Source organism: Acomys russatus, chromosome 2 (assembly GCF_903995435.1).
Source record: "Acomys russatus chromosome 2, mAcoRus1.1, whole genome shotgun sequence".
NCBI lineage: Eukaryota > Metazoa > Chordata > Mammalia > Rodentia > Muridae > Acomys > Acomys russatus.
Genome location: NC_067138.1, coordinates 73790779 through 73803802, shown reverse-complemented (window position 1 = coordinate 73803802; position 13024 = coordinate 73790779). Strand labels below are relative to the sequence as shown.

At 37.9% G+C, this 13024-nt stretch overlaps 1 protein-coding gene across 3 annotated transcripts in view; it reads left to right on the top strand.

Moving 5' to 3' along the window:
- Positions 1-13024, top strand: part of Astn2 (astrotactin 2) — a 985961-nt gene that overhangs the window by 430775 nt on the left and 542162 nt on the right. For all 3 annotated transcript variants that reach the window (XM_051163215.1, XM_051163211.1, XM_051163209.1), the window contains one exon: positions 5707-5874. In XM_051163215.1, the coding sequence (XP_051019172.1) occupies positions 5707-5874 (168 nt within the window). The remainder of the gene's footprint in view (positions 1-5706; positions 5875-13024) is intronic.

Genomic DNA, 13024 nt, shown 5'->3' with positions numbered 1-13024 from the left:
AGATCTACCTTGTATTTTTTTCTCAGATTCTCTCCTCATATCCAAATGTCTTTGGCATCACACAATAAGAATGCTGCTGACCATGAGTTAAACAAGACATGGTCCTTGTGTTTAAGAAATGAAAAACCAGGCTATTAGAATGAGACCTGATAGGCTGAGATCACAGACCTAGCAGAGAGGAGTAGGATGAAAGAGGGAGGGAGGAGGAATGGGAAGATACAAGTGAGGGGATAACAATTGTGATATAATCTGAATAAATTACCTAAATAAAAAATGAAGAACCTAGGTGAGATAGTAAGTAACAGGCAAAGGACAGACACAAAGGCTTTACCTCACACATGCAGTCCAGTCTCCACCTCTGGAGTTGCCAAGCACTGTATTTTATTCAACTAGAATCTGATATAGGGATTGCTAGTTAGTTTACATTCAAAGGCACAGATTAGTGAATTGATAGCATAGTGTATATAAGTACAAACTGCATGAAATGTCATAAGTATGACAAGAGCTGAGAGATAGGAGGTAGGTGTGGCTTTCAGCTCTACTGGGTCAATTTGCTGTGTGCTACCCAAGCATGTAGCTCTTTATGTTTTGCCTATTTAACCTCGTCTGATTGACCATTGCATATAAGTTTAAGTTAAAAGCCTGTTCTCAAGGCTTTCTTGCTCAGTTTACCCAGTTTTTCCAAAGGGGAAATCCACCTTTTCAGATAGCCCTCACCTCACACTGGCTTGTGTGGTACATCCTTGTGCAGCCATTGAACTATATTATTTAGCCCATGATATTCTTAATGGTTCTAGCTCATTTTCCAGTCTCTATGAAAGCTCTTACATGAGGAGGGCTTTACTAAGTGTTGGACTAATGAACACTTTATACTCAGTCGGGAGTCTCTTCTTTCACCATCTTTCTGAGATAACCTGATCTTTGCATTTCCTTGCTTCTTCACAAAGGGCCTCCTTACTTAAGTTTGTATTTTCCTCATGCACATCTCAAACCCATGAAGGTGAGTCACCTCCCTCAAGAGTCAAGAAAGTGAAATTCAGTTGTTTAGTTTAAAAGAGTTGAGACTTTTAAAGAGCTAGCCTTATTGCATTTCATGGAGTGCAAATACCATTAACCTGGACCAATGAGATGGCCTTTCTACTTCATAATCCCATGAAGAAGTGAGTTGAAGGTCTCTGTAGTGAGACATGGAGCTTGATTTCATTAATTCACTTTAGCATTCACTAAATCTCTAATATGTGACAAGTGTGTTACTGAGAGATGGATTTATAAGGATTAGTGGGTCACCACATCTTCCTTTTGAGAAGTCATAGTCGGTCAGGGACAGAAAAATTCCTCCAGGACTGTGTACACTACACTCACTAGAATGCATAGCAGGCTAAAGGAGGAATGTGAGCACCACAGAAGGCAACCTGCTAGAGTTCCCATTTCTCAAGACAGCCTGAAATAACTGGGAAGGTAATACCTTTAGAAACTGGGAACTCTTCCTTCAGCTTTCACTCCTGCCTGAGTAATCATGCTTAGTGGTCAAATTAATTTGTCTTTGCACGTTATGCACTCTTCTGCAGAAGAAGAAAATGATCATCCCACCAGACTGTTTTAAGTGAGCAAAATAAACAATGTACTTATCTCAAGAATGAACAAGCATAACACTCAAATGATAGTAGCCCCTCTCTGCCATCAAAACATTTGAATGCCTCTGCACAATATAATTTTAAATAAGTTAAAGACAATTTACTGACTTAGGCCACTTATGATGCTGAAATAATACCATGGTGCTAGTGCCTTATAAACAACAGAAGTGTATTTCTAAAAGTTCTGAAATCTGGAGCATCCAAGATCACAATGACATCAGGTTTGGTGTCTGGCAATGAACAGCCTCCTGGTTTACTGTGAGCTATCCTTCCTTGCTGTTCAAAACACCTTTCAGAAGTCTTTAGTTAGGACACTAATCCCAATTGTAAGAGCTCTACCATCATTACCAAGTTATCTCTAAAAGGCTCAGCCTTCAAATGCAAGCAGCCTATTACTCCGGTTTTCCAGCCCAATATTTTCAACTCATAGTTCTCATATTAGATATCTATGGATATTGTGTGTAGAGCTTTGAAGTTCATAAAAAATCCAAATAATAATCAAAATTGTTCCCATTAGTCTATTTCACAGGGCACCCAGGACTTCATCTGCATTAGTGGATTTGCAGTGCTGCATCCCTGTCTCCATTAAGTGCTGCAGTACTCTACTCATTCTCCCAATTTCAAGGGATGTTAGTGGCTGGCACACTCCATTGTGTAGGACTGTTTCACCCAAAGTAATGTCCCATTCCCAGAGATAGCCTATAGACTCTGACTGGGCAGTTAGTCTTGATTTGAAACCTGTGAGAAGGACCGTGCAATACCAGAGTGTCCCATGAAATCACTGGAGGGTTTTTCTGCAGCTTCATGGCAATTCAACTTCTCCCTGCATGCCTTTCACTTTGCTCACCTCCTTGCAAGACTACACCAGTTAAGTACCCCCATGCCAGGCTCTTCCTTTGAGTCCTCTTGCAGGCAAAGCTCATCTAAGGCAGATGCATTGTCTTACGTGTAAGCTTGCTATCAGCATGGGGGCAGGATTCTCTATCCGTGTTATTTACATGTAGTAACTGAGGAATTTGTTTTCTTGCTCAAGGCTATAGAGCTAGGAAATAACACCATGAGGATCAAAACTCACATCCTACTGCCTTTTCTCTTTATCACAGCACTGTGTAGCTTTTCTGAAGCAGAAGGATTAACCAAACTCAGCCCTGGGACACAATTCAATATCCATCCCTTAGTCTTTAGTGAGAATAAATACAAGAATTATCCATTTAAACAGCATAACTGTGCTTTTTAAAAGGAAAATCTGCATTTGATACTGATGTGTAGTGCCTTGCTCAAGGACCCATGTGACATGTTTCTGTTCGGGCTTTGTTCCAGTAGGGGAAATGTAGCTTTGCAGATAGATTTGCATAGCGTTCCTTGCCAGAAGTTTGAAATATGGAATCCAATATACTCATTTCTTTTTTGTTTTTTTCCTTTAGCTGCCAAGGATTTTAGGGCCAGCTTCTAAAGTGGTCATTTCCTTATCTCAACTTGATGTCACTCATCTACTCCTGTTGTTTCACATGGATGCTTCTGGCATTCACACTGAATATCATGTTGCATCTTGTGCTTTTACATAAGAGCTCCTTCTATAGAATGATAGGCACTCTGCATCTGTGTGAGTTAAAGTAAGCATTAGCCCTCGGTCTTAGATGCTTAGGTAGACAGGCATGGCTGGATGTGACCTCTCCTTCATGACCATTTTGCACTGGTCTAAAACAAAGGATCTGATCCAAGATGAGCCCAATCACATGCAAATCACAGTGTCTAATATGACCTAACAGAGAAGCCCCTGTTAGGTGCAAAGGATGCTTTAAAACTGAAATGTTCCTTGGAAAACTTGAATTTCTTCAGAGAAAAGTCTAGGGGTGTTGGTTTCTTTCTTTCCTGGTATGATAAAGCGAAGCAAATAGGGTAGGAAAGCTTAGTTGGGCTAATTTTAGGGCACAGTTTTCTGTTTCCTGTGATGTAGATTGATAGATCTACCACAACCTAAGAACCACTCTTATTTAGAACCAGGCTTATTTAGTCCTGTTAAAGCTTGTATTTTTTTCATGCTCTGAAATTTAACCTGTGCTTTATGTGATTGCTGCAAACATGTATTCATCATTTAAAATATTATTTTAGCCAATCTGAAGGGCTTCTTGCCCCCTCCAAATTGGGTGTACTTATGAGCATATGTGAATTTGTATACAACATATATGCATATATGTAAATACTGTATGTATAATTGTACAGTAATTATATTAAAATAGGTAGTATATAGCATGAGCATGCTTATATATGATATCTCTTACAAATTAATGAGAAATATTTCAATTCAAAGATTGCAAATCATGAGGCTTTTTTTTTAACCTAAATAAGTTTCTAGGAACTTCATTGGAAAGCTGGTTGATTAAAAAAACAAAAGCAAACAAAACAATACTTAAACCTCTGCCTCACCTTGCTTTTAGGCCCATGTGTTAAGATCGAATGAGAATTGATTCATAGCTGCCATTCTAATGGGGCTTGATGTGCCCTTAGATCCCAGCATCTTCCTGCTTCTCTTCCTCCACTTCTGAAACAGCAGCCACCAAGGCTCCTTTGTTTATTTGCATGCTTGTTTGCTCACTTTAATTTTTTAAATTTATTATAATTTATTCAGATTACATCCCAATTGTTGTCCCTCCTTTGTATCTTCCCATTCCTACCTCTCCTCCCTCTTCTGCCCTATTCCCCTCCCCTAGACCTCTGACAAAAGGGGGCCATATGACCATATGACCTCGGCCTATCAGGTCTCATCTGGATATCCTACTTCCCCTTCCTGTGTGGGCCCACACCAATTGGAAGTGAGGGTCTCCCTCTGCATCTCTGGCTGACCTGAAACTCATTCACTAGCTTGGAACTCACAATCTTCGTCTTCTGAGTACTGGGACTATAGGTATGTGCCACGAAGCCCAGTATCAAGTGTGTATGTGTGTATATGCACACACATACAGTATCATTCCTTAAAGGCTCTGGGAATTTGCTGAACATCCCTCTGTGTCTTTGTCTACTACTGTCTATGTTTCCATCCCGTTATCTCCTTCAAAATAAAATAAATGTAGTTCATAGTATAGCTCCGTGGTAGACAGGAACCTAGTTTATGTGTGAGTCCCTAGTTTGAATGACAGTAGCACAAAAACAACCACCAAAGAAAATATAGCACACACTAGAGGAAATGGGTATTGATTTTATGTTTCTTATTTTACATGCAGATACCATCCATTCAGCTGTGGTAGGCATTAGTGCACTTTTTTCAACGAAATGTGGGGTGAGAGGGACAGCCAATTTTCCTTTTTTTGTTGTTGCCATTTTTTTCTTTTTTTAAAATATATTTTATTAATTTATTCATATTACATCTCAATTCTTATCCTATTCCTTGTATCCTCCCATTCCTCCCTCCCTCCCATTTTCCCCTTACTCCCTTCCCCTATGACTGTGACTGAGGGGGACCTCTTCCCCCTGTATATGCTCATAGGGTATCAAGTCTCTTCTTAGTAGCCTGCTATCTTTCCTCTGAGTGCCACCAGGCCTCCCCATCCAGGGAACATGGTCAAATATGGGGCACAAGAGTTTGTGTCAAAGTCAGACCCCACTCTCTCACTCTCTACTCAACTGTGAAGAATGTCCTGTCCATATCCATTGGCTAGATCTGGGTAGGGGTTCGAAGGGAAGCTACCTGCCAAAAACAGAGTCAATTTTTCTTTTTAAATTTAACAGTCAATCTTTTTTTTTACAAGAGCCAGTCTGGCCCTGTCTACATACCCTACATCAATCTGTTTCATTCTCATATTTGAGGTGCTTCTCATTAATATTTCCATTTACATATTAGGCAGCCAAGGCCAGAGTAAGTTAGTGACTTTCACAGAGTCAGTGGTCTATAAGGGCAGAGACAGGATCTGAACTCAGTCCTCAGTACACACTCTTATCTATTAGCCTGAACTGATTCATGTTAAGCGACAGGTAAATGTTCTTCAGATGTTCTTAGTTAACTGAGATGTAATGATTGCAGGTGTAATGAATGTAGTTGTGGAGACAGTAGCTGTTGTTCTCTGTTCCCTCACAGGAAGCAGCTTCGTGGTGAGTGAAGGAAGTTACTTGGATATCTCCGACTGGCTAAACCCTGCCAAGCTGTCCCTGTACTACCAGATCAATGCCACCTCCCCATGGGTGAGAGACCTCTGTGGACAGAGGACGACAGATGCCTGTGAACAACTCTGTGACCCAGAAACTGGTGAGTCATGGGGTGTAGGACTTGAGATGAAGGTGATATCCATTCAAGGAAAGTACATTCTTCCTACTTAAGTAGTCAGAGATTGCTGAGGCACTTAGAGAGAGTTGATGTAAAAAGTCTTTTGGTCCAATCAATTGTTTAAATCATATGCTGCCATTTCTGGGTAAGGGAGGAAATTCTAAGAAAACCACAGACACTCAGAGTTAGAAAAAACATAGAGGGCATTAAGGTCAATGTAGGCAGCATGTCCTGTTTGCTCTTAAATCCATATTCTTAGATACTGTGTGTCTTTCAATATTAATGAAATAAAAGAGTATGTAACACACAAACTTTCTGTTAAGCTTCAAGTAATAAGAAATAATAGACTATCATATGGCAAAAAACAAAGGAGAAAGTATCTAGATGTGAGGGGAGAAAGGGGGCCAGGAAAAGTAGGTATAGGGGATGATTAAAAGCAAAGTAAAGTGAAATATGTATGAAAATGCCCAAATAAATCTCATTTCTTTGTATGACTGTTGATAAAATAAAACCTAAAATTTAAAATTTAATAAGGTAATATACAGAATATTTTCATATGTTCATTTGTACATCATACCAATAGGAATTTCTTATATGCAGGTATACTTTTAGGTACGTTAACTTCCTAATGTAATCTACATTTGAGTGTCTATGGAAAAGAACACCCACTTCGCAGTTTCATATGGTAGAGCAAACCCATTTATGTCTGTTTATTTTTAATCAATTAAAATAAAATAACTTTACATATTCATATCCTCAGTTCAGTTATTCAGATTTCAAGTTCTCCATCACTCTGTGTGACTAATGACTACCTTCTTTTTCTATTGAATATTTTTTGTATATATATTTATACTATTATTCATATATACAATAAACTACCTATAGCAAGAAGAACCATGAATCAGTCAAGAATTATATAAATGTTACATTCTTAGTGTTTTGACTATTTGAAGTTGGCAGCCATGAAGAAAACATCTTTCCTATCTTGGTCAATCTAAAATTCTGAATATAAACCAATATCTATCATATTTTGTCATTATTAACTAAAAACATCTATCTAGAACTAAAAACATCTTCACCACTAAACAACTAAGCTTAATTGTAAAATTAAACTATCTGGGCTTCAACCCAATCAGAGACTTGAGAAGAAAGAAAATTGATTACTTGAGTATACAGGAAGTGCAGGTTAGTAGCTTTCCAAATGAGAAGGTGACAGAGACAGTTTACTACCTGAGCAGTCATCCAAAACACTCTATAATGGTAGATCATCATCTTCAGCCTTCTGGCCCAATATGTCAGATGATAGACATATTTGTAAGGCAGGAATTAATGAGGCCTTCCTTACCCTGTCTTGGTAGACTTTTGCTATAGACTGCCTGTTTCCAAGGTTGCCCTTTTTCAGACAGAATTCTGTCTGTGGTAGAAATTAGGACATTTTACCCAGTGGCTTGTTTGCCATATTTGAAGCCATCTCCATAAAGAGGTTCTTTGACGCTCATCATCTTCTTTGAGGTAGGCTGGGTGTTGCCAGGAGTTAAACTGTCTCACTGTCAATGAATCTTTAAAAATAATAAAAACATTTTAAGTGACATATTCTGCATGTCTCTGAGGTTTCTGAAGACCCTATCTAATTCACCTTACTTTTGTATATAATAATATCTGTCTCTTGCACCTAAGATGTATATTCTTGAGATAAAAATAGACTAGTAATTGATATGACCATGATTTGATCACTAACAATTAAGTTATATAACTTATTTATCCTAAAGAGCCTGCAATAGCACTTTCAAAGTATTGGAAGTAAAGCTTGTATTATAATTGAGTTATATGGGTACAATACTTCATATAAGAGTAGAAATATAAACAGTGTGTGTGAATAATAATCTTGTATTTGAATTCTATACCACTGTATCTAAAATTAAACTTATTTTGCATCTATATACAAAATTTCATCTATATACAAAATTCTATACCAGTTAATTAAAAATAACCTTGTGTGTGACAATAAGGCATTAAGTTGAGTAGATTCACTAATCTACCTTTTGTTCTATCCACCCTACATATTTCTATATTCTCCCTTCTTTCTTTTCAACTCCTATCTCAAAACCTAAGAATGAAAGATAAAGGAAAAGAAAGATATCCCTGAGTCCAACCTTGTTTTCCCTCTAAATAAGACCAATAATATCTTATAACCTACTCCCATTGAAAATAACCTTCATAGCCCAAGAAATCAACCAAAAACCTACCCCACTCCCCTAAAATGAAATGGGGTGTCATTCTCTTAAGGTCTCTTCTGGCTGATTTGGAATGAATAATACTTTTGTAGGGGCCCAAAATATTGGGGAAATGGTTAAACAAGCTAGGAATTGTATTTTTGGTCCAATTTCTAAATCTTGAGAAATTCAAGGCTTAATTAGCATCCTGTGTGGGACAGTTTGAAATGCTGGACCAGTTGGGGTTGGAAGCTTTCTTCAAAGGTGGTTTGGAGCTGTCTTGTTCTGACAAAGATATTATATACAAATTATAAAAAGAACTCAAGAAATTAAACACCACCAAGCCAAATAACCCAATTAAAAAATAGGGTACAGAACTAAACAGAAAATTCTCAATAGAGGAATATCAAATGGCTGAGAAACCCTTGAAAAATGTTCAACATCCCTAGTTGTCAGGGAAATGCAACTCAAAACAACTCTGAGATTCCATCTTATGCTTATTCAAATGGCTAAGATAAAAAACTATGGTGACAGGGCATGCTGTAGAGGATGTAGAGAAAGAGGACCATTACTCCATTGATGATAGGAGAACAAATTTGTACAACTGCTTTGGAAATCAACCTGGTGCTTTCTCAGGAGATTGGGAATAATTCTACCTCAAGACTCAGCCATACCACTCCTGGGAATATATATGAAAAATGCTCCACCATACAACAAGGACTAACTTCCTATACAACATAGATAAAGAACATTTAGAAAATTCTACTGGACAATACTGTAATAAACAAACATATGCATACATACATAGAGACAGAGATACCTATACAAATAGATATGCTGATGATAGATACATAGATGACTGATAGATGATCGATGGATATTAGATGTCAAAGCATACGAAATGTTAACTTTGGAGTGGGGAAGAGCTTAATCACTGTAGACAGAAAGGCTCTCTGGGAAGGTGTTATTAGAGCAAGTATCTCATGATAGGAACAGATGAAACCATATCACTCTCTAAAGAATTTTCTAAAAGAATGTCCCACATGCATCAATTCTCTGCAACAGAAACTCATAAATGTGGCATTTCATGGACATTTGTAGGGATTCTAAGAAAGCAACATGAGAGGAAGGAGAACAAAGTACATTGTAAGCTCATATTTTGGGGTATGTGGGGGGCAAATGTGTTTGAGATCTTGTATAGGGCAATGTGAACCTTTAGTATAATAGAAATTCATTGGCTATTTTTGAGCAAAGGAGCCTGTGAGTATAGGTTCTGACCAATATTTTAACTGATACATGCTGGCCACTGTGTGAGGAATCCTTTGTAAGATGTCTAAACATGCTATTACTATAATCTAGGCAAGAGCTGGTAATAGCTTAGGCCATGAGTGGAAGGGATGAAAATAATGACATGTTAGCAGATGCTGGATGACTTTGCTCTAGGCTTGACAGCATTTGTTATTAGATATGGGATGTGAGAAATGGAGTGCAGTCAGAGATGATTGCAAATTTTCCAGTCTGAATGGTGAGACAAATCAAGCCACCATTTCCTGAGCGGCATGCCATGGGAGGTTCAGGGTTGGGTGAGAGGTATAAAGAGCAGAGTTGTGGATATTAGTCCAAGAAAATTACCACATATCTTACAGGAGTGGAGAATGAGCACTTGGCTTGGCTCTTGGTATCTCCTGATTGTGTTGCTGCTCTAATACATAGCAGTTAGCAGTCCTGCTCTACTGAGAAAAGAAAGGGACATGATTGGCCCCTCTACAGTGTGCCTTCTTACTTTATATAATAAATAGAATAATACTGAGATATATCACACATGAAACATGTTTAAACTGGCAGATGTCCCCATGGCTCTTGTCTGATCCATGTCTAGACCCTGTCTGACCATTGCTTTCAACCTTGTGCTTTCCTGCAGTCTTAAGGAAAACTTGTCTTGGGGTTGCTCTAGATTCTTCAGGTGAAAGTCACAAATTCTTTTTACCACATAAAATGAGAATAAATTTAAAGACTTACTGGGTAGTAATTATGACGAGGAAGGATATAATATGTCAGGAGGTTAACTTTTCTTTGGTCTCTCATCGCAAACAGGATGCAGAGATGTTAGGGTGGTGCAATTAACAGTGTATATTCATAAACGGTGTTTGGGCACTTCACATTTCTCATTAAATGTATGAACCATTTGAAGCTACTGTCCAGAATATAGGCACATATCTCAGTCTGCTGGTGGAGAAGATGCCTCCAAGTTCATGTCTCTGCCCACTGTCCTGAGCCATGAGGTTGCGGTGTTCAGTGTCCACCTGTCCCAGATCATTCCTGATATCTGGTTATCTGTCAGATGTCTGAGTCAATCATATTGAGGAATTAGGAGACAGAATGCTACAAACTGTGTCAAAGTGAGTGAATCTTAATTAATGTATATAAAAAGTGAACTAGCATTCAAAATGGAAGCCAAAATAGCAGAATAAGAATTTACTACAGTCTCTATAACATTGAAGCATCATCTTCAGCCTTCTGGCCCAATATATCTGACAGACATATCTGTGAAGCAGGGACTATTGAGGACTTGCTTACCCTGTCTTGTCAGAGTTTGGCCAGTGACTCTGCCTGCATCTAAACTTGCCCATTTTTAGGCAGGATTCTGTCTGTGGCAGAAATGAGGATATTGGGTGACTGTTCAGGCAGTAAACTGTCTCAGTCATTTTTTTGTTTTGAAAGCTGCTAACTTTCACTCCTGGTTCACTCAAGTATTTAAGTTTTATCCATTCTCAAGTATCTAATGTGTTTGAAGACCAGATAGTGTAGTCTTTCAATTAAGCTTAGTAGGTTAGGGGTTAAAATGTTTTTAGATCAAAATAGATATTTTAAGTTAATAGAGATGAGATATGGTAGATATTAATCTCCATTCAGAAATTTAGACCCAACAATACAGGAAAGATTTTTACTTCAATTTTGCCAAATACAAATAGCCAAATCACTATGAATATAAAATTTATATAATTCCTGATTGTCTCATGGTTCTTCCTGCTGTATGTAGTTTATTTTACTCATGTGTAATAATATAAATGTATATGTTAAAACAGAAACATAATAAAAATATTAAATTAAAAACAAGAACTTACATGATGTTTGAAATGTACAACTAATATCAAATTACGTAAGTCTGTATTTTGATTTACTAGAAGTAGATAACAGTAAAGAGTTACCTTAAGAGAGAGAGTAAAATATGTGAAGTAAAAAAAAATTCACTACAGGTCCATGACTCAAAGAGGAGTCTTGGAGCTATATAGATATTTTTATTGAATATCCTCTAAACTGTATCTAAAACTAAGAGATACTATATTACTCAAAATGAATATGTAGTACATGATAGTTCCTGTCATCCACAAATAGGAAAAGAGGAAGCAGATAAAAAAGGGACTTAGCAAGGTTACAAAGGACTTAGAAACTCAGCTATAACTAAATTCTCTTCCCTCAGCCTCTTTACTTTGAAACTTCATCCTTTTCTCCTATTGAGATCTAGCCAATGAACAGCTCATTCTCCACAGTTGCAGGAGGGAAGGGACTGCCTCTGACATGAACTCTGGTGGCCCCCACCCAATTTTATCACTTCCCCTTGGTGTGGAGGCCCAAAAGGCACACAAATGAAGAAGCAGGATATCCAGAGGAGACCTGTGGTCAGATGGTGGAGGAGGAGGTCCACTTATGTCAGAGGTCTAGGGGACAGGAATAGGGCAGAAGAGAAAGAGAGGGTGGGAATGGGAAGATACAAGGGAGGGGATAACAACTGTGATGTAATCTGAATGAATTATAAATAAATAAATAAATAAATAAATAAATAAATAAATAAATAAATGCAAGCGTCTATGTGGCCAGTCTGTATGGAAAACTCTAAACAGATATAATGATGCTTATTATTGTGCAGAAGACAGAGGTACCTGTTCTCTGTGTAGTAGTTGAAGTCTGGAGTAGCTTCAGTCCCCCAATTCTCAAAAGGACAAAGCTGTCAAGTATGGGGAGTCTTTCAGCAGGTGAACTATTGGATCTCTTTAGAGTAGGACCAGGATCTGACTTTAAATTCTTGTCCTTTAGTCTACTGAAGAGTCTGTCAAGACTCCGTTCCACAGTGTTTCCATGATTCTACTGGGGACAGTTTGTGGACTACTGGTGAAGTTCTTAAATAATGTCTTCAGATAGATAAAACTGGAAGGAGACTTGGTTTTTTTTGGCTGCAGCTGCTCATAGGCTGGTCATGTTCCAGTGCATGGCTCTATACCCATTCACATACTGGTGGACTCAGTGGATTTATATGAGAGCACATGAATGTGGAGAGTGGTAGGGAATATGGCAAAAGTTAAAATAAAGGAGTGGGGTTGAGTTTGACAAAGACTTATTATATCCACAAATAAAATTTTCAAACAATAAATGTTTAAATGGTTAACAGTAAAGAAATAATATAATAATAATAAAGTTGTAAATTACTATCATACAAATGAGTTTTGCTCTCCCCTTTAGTAAACACACACACACACACACACACACACACACACACACACACACACACAAAATCGTAAAGCTAGGACCATGTATAGGATCCACCAAAACAATTTCAGCTTTATAGATATGAGAATTGCTGTCAGAAAAGACATATGACAAGATAGATCAAGGCTCCTGGCCAGCTGATGGCACAACAAAGATTTATTCCCATTTCCTGTGTCCTAATCTAGTTATTTTCAAGCTCTTTATGTTGGAGGAATGAAGCCTCCGATTCTGAATTTCAAGCATGTAGATGGTTGTTGTTGATGCATCTGACCCAGGGACTACCCTAATGTAGCAACGTTGCAATAATTCCTCACTCTGAATAGTCTTTCTATGTTTGGCATACTCAGTAAGATTCAGTTGCAGTAGTCATCATT